General features: G+C 38.5%; 1 protein-coding gene across 1 annotated transcript in view; it reads left to right on the top strand.

The window, feature by feature from the left end:
• The window catches only part of nbas (NBAS subunit of NRZ tethering complex), a 202,701-nt gene that overhangs the window by 136,285 nt on the left and 55,062 nt on the right, over positions 1 to 11,354 (top strand). Inside the window, exons 40-41 of the mRNA XM_055016167.1 lie at positions 764 to 901; positions 10,178 to 10,401. Coding sequence (XP_054872142.1) covers positions 764 to 901; positions 10,178 to 10,401 — 362 coding nt within the window. The remainder of the gene's footprint in view (positions 1 to 763; positions 902 to 10,177; positions 10,402 to 11,354) is intronic.

Below are 11,354 nucleotides of genomic sequence, written 5' to 3'. Positions count from 1 at the left end.
GGTTTTAAAAAAAAAAATTGTTCAAATGTGCCCAAAAATATTTTTAAAATGTCCGAAAATAGGGTCAAAAATACTTAAAATCGTCTAAAATTATTCAAAAAACTACTAAAAGGAAAAAAAAGCCAAAAATGACAACAACTAATTCAACATTATTTAGAATTAATTCATCATTATTTAGACAAAAGATCCAGAATGAAAAAGGTCCAAAATTACTTGATAATAAGATACCAAAAATTAATAAAAATGACAAAACATCTAAAATTACTTAAATGACTCATAAAAAAATTATCCAAAATAGGGGAAAACATGTCAAAAATTCTATAAAGGTCTGTCTAAAATAATTGAATTTAGAAAAGGTAAAAAAATACATAGCAATATGTCCAAAAATATTTTTAAATGTCCAAAAAAGAGTCAAAAATACTTTAAAAGTTGTTTAAAATTAATGTTCAAAATAGGGGAAAAAATTTCAAAAAATATGTCTAAAATAACTTCATTTCTAAAAGGTAAAAAAAAAAAGTGTCCAAAATCCTTTTTAAAATGTCCAAAAAAGGGTCAAAATACTTTAAAAGTTGTGTAAAATTATTCAGAAAAATGTCCAAAGTGTCAGAAATGACTTCATCACAGTGTTTTTTCCTGTAAGCTCGGACTAGCTGACATTATGACGGTTAATTTTCCATTTCTGTCTCTGCAGCAGCTGAATATTAAACGGGCTGATTGTTTAAACGTGAATGAATATTAACTGTCCTGTTGTGGTCCTCTGCAGGTTCTGGACGCTAACCGGTGCTTCGAGCAGCAGCGTTCGTCAGCCTTGTCTCTGCAGCTGGCCTCATACTATTACTCCCTGCAGATCTACTCCCGCCTGCTGCCCTGCTTCAAGGACAAGAACCACACTCTGTACCAGGTCAGCCTTTCATAGAACACAAAGGAAATTAGGATGCGAGACGTCGAGGCAGAGCAGCTTCAGAGGAAGCAGCAGGTTGGAGGGTTAAAAGCCAAATAAAGAGCAGAACAATGTCCTTCAAAGGCCTGGAACTCTGAAAATATTCAATAATATTCAATAAAATCACCAAAATAATGAACTAAATAGCTCAAAATTGATCTACAATAACTCAAATCATGGCCCAAAGTTAGTAATTTATGGTCAGAATCCCTCCAAAAAGTCAAAATGACTGCATGTATCAAATTCTTCTTATATTTGCTCATTTGCTGCAGGTTTTTGATGTCATCAGGTTCAAAATTTACTTAAAATATGCCCTAAATTACTCAGTTTGTCCAGAATGACTAAATAAAAAGTGTCTAAAAGGACAAAAACAGATTCAACATTAATTAAATTACTGATAAAATGTCCAAAATGAGGAAAAGGTCAATCATTACTCAGAAATTTGTCCGAAATTATTCAAAAAAGTGTTCAAAAAAACTAAGTAAAAGCTTGAAAATTATTTTTAAAAACTGTCCAAAATTAAATAAAAGCTTGCAAAATTACTTACAAGTAATTGTCCAGATGTATTCAAGAATGGCAAAAATAAAATATAAACTGTAAAAAATTTAAAATAAAAAATGAATTAACAAAAAATTTTCTAAAATACCTCAAAAAATACACAAAATTAATAATTCATTCTCAAAATCCTCCCAAAACTCAAAAATTACTCAAAATTGTCCAATTTGACTTGTAAATTTTGCAAAATTATTGAAAATTTAGTTTTTTAAGACTACAAATTGTCCAAAATGGTTAAAAAATGCCAAAAATTATGAAATGCAACTCTGAAAACATTCAGTGTTTAAAAAAGTTACCAAAATAATGAACAAAATGTCTCAAAATTTGTCTAAAATACCTCAAAATTTACCCAAAATGAGTATCTCATCAAAATCTCCTAAAACGTCAAAAATGACTCAAAATTTGTCAAAAATGACTCAAAAGTGTTTAGTTTGACTCACAAATTGCCCAAAATCATGTATAATTTGGTCCTTAATAACTACAAAATGGGTCAATACTGTCAAAAACTGCTAAATGTGACTAAATAAGAGTCTAAAATGACTTACGAGGCTCAGAAATGATGGAAAAAGTCCATTTAAAGGCATAAAAATGTACTTCAAGGGCCTGGAACTATATAAATATTCATAGTAGAAAAAGAATGACCAAAATAATGAGCAAAATGTTTCTAAAATACCTCAAAAAAATGACCCAAAATGAGTAAACCATTGTCAAAATCCACCTCAAAAATCAAATATAACTTAAAATTTGTCCAAAATGACTCAAAATTGTTCAATTTGAGTCACAGATTTCACCAGATTATTGAAAATTTGTCCAGATTGATGCAAAATGTTTCAAGAATCATTCAAAATTGGATGTTAATGGATAAAAAGTGTCCAAAATGGTTTAAAAAACTCTCAAAAATGACCAAATGTGACTAAAAAGTCACCCCAAGTCACTAAAACTGTGTTTATCTGCTGAACTGATGAAGATCTGATGAATAAAACTCCAATTAAAACCATAAAAACGTCCTTCAGACGTCTGTAAATATTCACAGGATTGGTTAAACAAACCAGAGGGTTTTTCTGTCTCCAAACGTGGTTTTAGAGCCGCTTCCTGTCGGTTTTCTGGAAGAAAATAAAAAATAAATAAAGGATAAAAGGAGCCGGAGGCGGCTGGAGGATTTTGATTGGACAAATGGTTGTGACCTTTTCCTGGAGTGGAATGGAGTGGAATGGAATGGAATGGAGTGGACTCTCCGGGGTTTAAAATGTTCACAGAAGACAGAGTCCCGGCTGACGGCCAAGGTCGCCGTGGAATAACACACAACAACACACACTAACACACTCTAACACACTCCAACACAATCCAGCACTCCGTCTTCCTTCCTGCTGCTTCCTGTCGGCAGTAATTCCTCCAAACCTCCTGAAGTTCAAACCCATTAAACCAAAATAAACGCAGCTTTCAGCTTCTGGCTCTCAGTTTTTCTCTTTTTTTTCTCTTTTTTGGTTCCTTCTTGTGTTTCCTCCGGCTGAGTGCTGCTCTCCAGGTCTCTTATTGTGGAGGAAGTGGTTCCTTTTTAACAAATAAATAAATAAAACGGTCAAAATGTCGCAGCAAAAGAGCCAGAAAATAGAAGTTATATTTCTGTAAAAATATTTTTTAAAATTTCAAAAGGAAAAAAAATAAAAGAAAAATGTGTCCAGAATTATTGATAAAATCTCCAAAATGAAAAAAATAAATAAATAAATTACTTCAAGGTCTGTCTGAAATGATCTAATTAAAAAACATTAAAAAAAATTTAAATGGTTAGAAATTACTTGTACATGTGTCCAAATGATTTAAAGTATTTAAAAAATTAAAAAAAATTGATAACATTTTTAAAAAGTCAAAAATTACTTCAGCCATTTAAAAAAAAAATATTTTTTTTAAATGGCTAAAAATGACTCACGAATGTGTCCAAAATTGTTTTTAAAATGTCCAAAATAAAAAACTATAAAAGAAAATTGAAAAGTCTGTCCATTTTTTTGATGAAATCCCAAAATTAAAAAAAAATCTATAAGTACTTTCAGTTCTGTCTAAAATTATAGATTTTTATTTTATTTTAAAAAAGTAAATATGTCCAAAAAATTTCCAAAAATAACGTCAAAATTGCTTAAAAATTTATATAAAATTGTTCCAAAAAATGGCCAAAATGAAAAACAAATTAACCGCAACTATATGTCAAATATATATATTTACAGCTGATTTAAATGCAATAAAATTATGTGATTTGTAAAAATAAAAAAACAAAAAATAAACAGATTTTTGATGTGGACATTTCCAGTTCTGGTTTTTCAAATACGTGTAATTTTGCATTTTTGTTCTGTGATTTTACCAGAACTGATCGATAATTTAACTAAACAGAGAACACCTGTTAAACAGCTGTTAACTGATTTATAAATTCCAGTTAAAATCCTTTCGAAACACGTTTTTATTTGCAGCGTGAGCGATGAAACCCTCCAGAGCTGCTGTTGTTAGCTCTATGTCTCTGTGTGGAGTTAAATGAAGGCTTTGTGGCTTTGACAGCTCTGGTTTGTGTGTTTTATGTGTTTCTGTTTTGTATCGTCTTCCGTCCGTCTCCTGTTTCGTCCTCGTGTCTCTGCGCTACAATGTTATCTCCCTCTGCACGTTCTCTGCTCTTTCAGCCTCTTATCTGTGGAGGCGACTCGTCACTGATGTTTCATTTCAGATACGACGACGCTTCGCTGTGCAATGCACATTAAAACACGGCCGGAGCGTGTGTTCCTCCACACGGATGTGAATGAAAACACGGCCGGAGCGTGTGTTCCTCCACACGGATGTGAATGAAAACACGGCCGGAGCGTGTGTTCCTCCACATGGATGTGAATGAAAACACGGCCGGAGCGTGTGTTCCTCCACACGGATGTGAATGAAAACACGGCCGGAGCGTGTGTTCCTCCACATGGATGTGAATGAAAACACGGCCGGAGCGTGTGTTCCTCCACACGGATGTGAATGAAAACACGGCCGGAGCGTGTGTTCCTCCACACGGATGTGAATGAAAACACGGCCGGAGCGTGTGTTCCTCCACACGGATGTGAATGAAAACACGGCCGGAGCGTGTGTTCCTCCACACGGATGTGAATGAAAACACGGCCGGAGCGTGTGTTCCTCCACACGGATGTGAATGAAAACACGGCCGGAGCGTGTGTTCCTCCACACGGATGTGAATGAAAACACGGCCGGAGCGTGTGTTCCTCCACATGGATGTGAGGTTCTCTGTGTCTGACCGTAGGCTTCAGACGTGTTTCTGTAAAAGTCTGGAGAGGAAACATGGAGGTAGTTTAATATCTGCAGTACAAGGAGAAAAAACGACCACAAAGAGACACAAGATTACAAAATAAGAAGTGAAATAAAACACATGACGACATAATCTGACTAAAAAGAGACACAAAACGGGTAGAAAGGGAGAAAAATATGAAAAAGAGACACAAAATTACAAAAGAGACACACAATGACATAAAAGGAAACAAAACGACATAAAACGACTAAAAGTAGACACAAAAATACAGAGGAGATACAAAACTACACAAAATGACAAAAAAGGAACCTTAACCCGGCAAGAAAGAGACACAAAACGACAAAAAAAAGAATAAAATCAAATACAAGACAACATAAATTGACTAAAAAGAGACACAAAACGGCTAGAAAGGGGAAAAAGATGAAAAATAGACAAAAAATGACGTACAGAACTACACAAAATCACAAAAAATAAGCTTCAAGTTACAAAAAAGACACAAAAATACAAGAAAAAAGAAACAAAACAGCCAGAAAGGGAAACAAAATGATGGAAAGAGACAAAAAAATGACAAAAAAGGCACAAAATGACGAAAGGAGACACAAAATAGCAAATAAAAGACTCAAAAAGACAGACAAGACATGCAAAACTACACAAAATGACAAAAACAACTCAAAATGACATAAAGGAGACATGAAACTCCAAAAAATGACTAAACAGATATATAAAACATCAAAAAAGAGAAATAGTGACAAAAATGGACAAAAAGTAGACACAAAACAGCCAGAAAGAGAAGCAAAATGACAAAAAGGAGACACAAGATTACAAAAAGAGACACACAATGACAAAAAATAGACACAAAATTGCCAGAAAGGGGGGAAAGATGAAAAATAGACAGAAAATGACATAAAAAATGAATAAAATAACATACATGATGATATAAATTGACCAAAAAGAGACACAAAACGGCTAGTTTGGACATTTTTTGATTTATTTTAGATTAATTTCAAGTCATTTTGGTCATTTTTCTTGCCATTTTGGACAGTTGTTGAGTTATTTTGCATTAGCTTCAAGTCATTCTGGGCATTTTCTTGTCATTTTGAATATTTTTTTATGTCATTTAGATGCTTTTTTGTCATTTTGAATATTTTTTGACTTATTTTTGATGAATTTCGAGTCATTTGGACATTTTCTTGTCGTTTTGGACAGTTGAGTTATTCTGGACTCATTTTTTTTGTCATTTTGGCTGATTTTCACCCAGCACTGACAGGGTTGTGTTTTAAATCCAGATAGGACTCGACGCAGCAGAGAGGCAGCAGATAATGCAAACAGTGTTTCATGATAAAAGCTTTGTTCCAGTAACGTTCTTCAAACGTCGGCCGTCCATCCACAGCTCTCTTTCTTCTCTCTCTTTTTCCTGGAGGGAAAATTTAGACAGAAATCCCTCCGAAGCTCCGGTTTTTAATATTCCAGCTCTGCGTTTGAACCGTGAATCTAAAGACTCACACCTTCTCCAGCAGCTATAATTACTTTATGCAAATAAGATCAACAAATAAAGCGTCTGGTCCTGCTGGGCTGCAGGACGCCACCATCCAGAGTCATTTAATTAGAGCCGAGGCGCTGCGACGCTCACTGACGGGAAGTTTTCTCCCAACGACCGACCTGTAGGAAGAAGCCGGTTATTAAAGAGACACGTTTATCTCCAGCAGCAAATTCTACACCTCTGTCTGTTCTGAAAATGTCGACGCTTTGTGGAAACATCCTCATTATTAGTTTGTGACGGCGGTGGAACCTGTGAAGCTCAGCGAGGCTCCGTTTAATGGAAAACCTGGAGGGCAGTTTGCTTCTAGTCCGACATGGATTTTCCAGAGAGCAGCAGTCAGAAGCACAATGAGGTTAAAAAGATCCGACAGAGGAGGAGAGTTTTTCTGCTGACATGTTTAAAAAGTCCACTTTCTGTTCTTTCTACTTCCTCTGTTCCCTCAGTGTGTCAAACAGCTCAGAAACTGTCCAGATCCTCACAAAAACCCCCAGAATGTCTTAGAATCTCTGCAGGATATCTGTAAACTTGTCAAGGATGGTACAAAATGTGTCAAAAATTACAAGAAAATGTTCAAAATTACCTGAAACTAATCATTGTCCAAATTTATTTTTTTTAATTCAAAAATGACTTCATTACTCTCCAACAAAATATGTCCAGAATGATCAAATTGTCCAAAAGGACAAAAATGGCAAATAAAATGCCCAAAATGACTTGAAACTTATTCAAAATTAATTAAATATTGTCTAAACTGACTCAAAATTATACTAAATTACTCAAAAAAATGTCAAAACTGTCGTAACCCTTTGATGCGTAGACCACATCAGGAGATACCCATTTTCCATTGGATTTGGGTCACTTTTGACCCAGGTTATGCATCAAAGGGTGAATATACTGGGCAAAAATGATTGAAAACAGAATGACAGATGACAAAACTGTCCAAAATGACTCGAAACAAATCCAAAATTTACTAAAAAATTTGTCCAAACTGGCAGAAAATGAATCCAAAATTACTCAAAAATTGTCCAAAATGACAAACTAATGGACAAAATCACTAAAGATTTGCTCAAAATTCCAAAGACATGTCCAAAATGATCTAGAAATTTGACCAGAATGACTTAAAAATTGTCCAAAATGACCTCAGAATTGCTCAAAATGGCAATGTCCTAAAGAAATTTGGCCAAAATTAATTAAAACTTGTCAAAATGTTCTAAAACTTGTTGGAAAGTATAAAAAAATGTCCAATATGACTAAAAAAAAAACAAAATGACTCAAAAATTAATTAAATTAATTCAGACTTGTCCAAAATCGCTCAAAAACTGTTCATAATGTTCAAAAATTTGTTGAAAATGATTTTTGACATGTCCAAAATGACTCATAAATGTCTAAAATTAGAAAGAAATTTGGCCAAAATGTCCCAATATTCATTGGAAGTTATTAGAAAATGTCCAAAATTGTTGCGAATCATTGAAAAATTGTCCAAATTGACTCAAACTCCGGTTTGCTTCTTGTCCAACATGGATTTTCCAGAGAGCAGCAGTCAGAAGCACAATGAGGTTAAAAAGATCCGACAGGAGGAGAGTTTTTCTGCTGAGATGTTTAAAAATCCACTTTCTGCTCTTTCTACTTCCTCTGTTCCCTCAGTGTGTCAAACAGCTGCTGGAAAAGATCTGATTTCACTTATTTCAGACAAGTTCCCAGATGGTTTGGACTATTTTTAACTCAAAAACTGTCCAGATCCTCTCAAAATCCCCCAGAATGTCTTAGAATCTCTGCAGGATATCTGTAAACTTGTGAAGAATGGCTCCCTGATGAAGGGCTTTGAGTGTCCCTGAGATCCTGGGAGCTGTGTTGTCCCTGGTAGCCCCTGGTAGGGTCTCCTAAGGAAAACTGGTCCTGGGGCAGAGACCAGACAAAGAGCGATTCAGAAAACTCCGATGACAGCAACGAGAAGGAAAGACGCCACCTCACCTGGATCAGAGAAACCGGGGCCTCCTCCAGGAGCCAGGTGTGGAGGGACGCTCACCAGAGAGCACCTGGTGGCCGAGCCTCGGGGCCCCGTGGGACTCGGTTGGACACAGCCTGAAGAAGAAACATGGGGCCACCGCCCAGTGGGTCCACCACCCACTGGGCAGGAAATCAGGGTCGGGTGCTATGTCCACGGGGCAGTAGGTAGGAGATGTCTAGGAGCACCGCCCCCTGGTGGCATAGACTGGTTCTGGTGGAATGTCACCTCAGTGGTGGGGAAGGAACCTGAGCTGGTGCAGGAGGTGGAGCGATACCGGCTACATATAGTTGGGCTCACCTCCACAGCACAGGTTATGGAACCAGAATCCTGGAGAGGGGTTGGACTATCTCCTTTTCTGGAGTTGCCCAGGGTGAGAGGCGCTGGGCGGATGTGAGGATCCTCATGAGCCCCCGGCTGATCACCGCTTTGTTGGACTTCTCCTGGAGAACCAGAAGGTTGCCTCTCTGAGGGGAAACTCTGACTGTTGTCTGTTCTTATGCACCAACAGCAGTTCAACGTATTCAGCCTTCTTGGAGTCTCTGGGTGGTTCCTGGAAGAGGGACCACCTGGAGACTCCATAATTCTCCTGGGGGACTTCAACGCTCACATGGGTAATGATGGAGAACCCTGCAGGAGGTGACTGGGAGGAACGGCCTGATCTGAACCTGAGTGGTGTTCTGTTATTGGACTTCTGTTCTAGTCATAGACTGGCCATAACAAACACCATGTTGGAGCATCAGGTTCTCATAAGTGTTCCTGGTACCAGAACACCTTAGGTCAAAGGTCCATGATAGACTTCATAGTCGTATCATCGGACCTGCGGCCGGATGTCTCGGACGCTCGGGTGAAGAGAAGAGCAGAGCTGTCAGCTGATCACTACCTGGTGGTGAGTTGGATCTGGTGATGGGGAAGACTGCTGGACAGACCTGCTAAACCTGAACGTGTAGTGAGGGTGAACTGGGAACATCTGGTGGAGGACCCTGTCCGGGCGGTTTTCAACTCCCACCTCCAGAAGAGTTTCTCCTGCATCCCGGGGAGGTTGGGGACATGGAGTCTGAATGGTCCATGTTCAAAGCCTCCATTGCAGAAGCAGCTGTTAGGAGCTGTGGCCTGAAGGTCACTGGTGTCTGTCGCCATGGAAACCCAAAAACCTGCTGGTACCGGTCGGCCAAAAGGGCGGCAGCTGCATCAGTCGTTGGAGCTAAAACTCGGGTGTGGGAGGAGTTCGGAGAGTTTATGGAGAAGGACTTTTGGTTGGCCTCGAGGAAGTTCTGGCAAACCGTTTGACGCCTCAGGAAGGGGAGGCAGGTTTTTCCCCAGGCTGTTTACAGTCGGGGTGGAGAACTGTTGACCCGTACTGGGGACATCGTCGGGTGGTGGAAAAAGCACTTTGAGGAACTCCTGAACCCGGTAAGCACGTCCTCTGTGGAGGAAGCAGAACCTGAAGACTCGGGGGAATCTTCATTCATATCTGTGGCAGAGGTCACCGAGGTAGATAAGAAGCTCCTCGGTGGCTTCAGGTGTGGACGAGATTCACCCTGAGATGCTGAAGGCTCTGGACATTGTTGGAATGTCTTGGCTGACGCGTCTCTACAATGTGGTGTGGACATCGGGTACGATACCTGTGGAGAAGCAGACCAGGGTGGTGGTTCCCATTTTTAAAAAGGGGGACCAGAGAGTCAGTTCCAACTATCGGGGTATCACACTTCTCAGCCTCCTCAGGAAAGTTTACTCTCAGGTGCTAGAAGGGAAAAATGTCCAAAATGTCCAAGATTTGCTCAAAATTACAAAGACATGTCCAAAATGATGAAGAAATTTGTCCAATACATTCAGACTTATTTCTCTGTTTCCTCTCAGGCCGACCCCAAGGAGCTGATCAGATTGGTCACTCAGCATGTCTCCTCCAGCTCCGATTGGCCGGAGGAGCTGCAGAAGCTGATTGGTCAGCTGCAGGTCTACAACGAGCGTCTGACGGACTTCACCCAGGCTCAGGTCCTCCAAGGTCTGGGACGAGGAGTCGACGTCCACAGATTCAGTTCCGACGGACAATACAAGAAGGAGACCATCCTGGGGCTGACAGAGTGAGTGTTTCAGCCAATCAGAGGGCAGATAGGATAGACAGGACCAATCAGAGAGCAGATAGGATAGACAGGACCAATCAGAGGGCAGATAGGATAGACAGGACCAATCAGAGGGCAGATAGGATAGACAGGACCAATCAGAGGGCAGATAGGATAGACAGGACCAATCAGAGGGCAGATAGGATAGACAGGACCAATCAGAGAGCAGATAGGATAGACAGGACCAATCAGAGAGCAGATAGGATAGACAGGACCAATCAGAGAGCAGATAGGATAGACAGGACCAATCAGAGAGCAGATAGGATAGACAGGACCAATCAGAGGGCAGATAGGATAGACAGGACCAATCAGAGGGCAGATAGGATAGACAGGACCAATCAGAGAGCAGATAGGATAGACAGGACCAATCAGAGGGCAGATAGGATAGACAGGACCAATCAGAGAGCAGGCAGGTGAGACAGGTGTGCTCCAATCATGAACTTTAGCTGTAACTAGTGTAATGTTTGTTTTTAGTTGTTTTTTGTCATTTTGTGTCTTGATTTTGTTGTTTTTGTCTTATTTGTGTGTCTGTTTTATGTCCATTTTTTATAGTTTTTTTGTCCAATTTTTGTTGCTTTTTGTCTTTTTTTGTTGTTTTTGGACATTATTTTCTGTTTTATTGTCTAATTTTTGTTGTTTTCTGTCAAATTTTTTTCTCATCTTTTGTTGTTTTTTGTCATTTTTTGTTGTTTTTTGTCTCATTTTTGTTGTTTTATGTCAATTTTTTGTTGTTTTATGTACAATTTTGTCATTTTTTTGTTGGTTTTGGCCATTTTTTGTTTTTTTTGTCTATTTTTGTAGTTTTTATCAAATTTTTGTTGCTTTTTGTCTTTTTTGTTGTTTTATGACAATTTTGGTTGTTTTTGGACTTTTTTCTTGCTTTTGTCAAATTTTTGTTGTTTCATGTCATTTTT

This window comes from Amphiprion ocellaris, chromosome 12 (genome assembly GCF_022539595.1).
Source record: "Amphiprion ocellaris isolate individual 3 ecotype Okinawa chromosome 12, ASM2253959v1, whole genome shotgun sequence".
Taxonomy (NCBI): Eukaryota; Metazoa; Chordata; class Actinopteri; family Pomacentridae; genus Amphiprion; species Amphiprion ocellaris.
The sequence above is the reverse complement of the archived record's forward strand: the minus strand, read 5'-3'. Positions and strand labels throughout refer to the sequence as shown.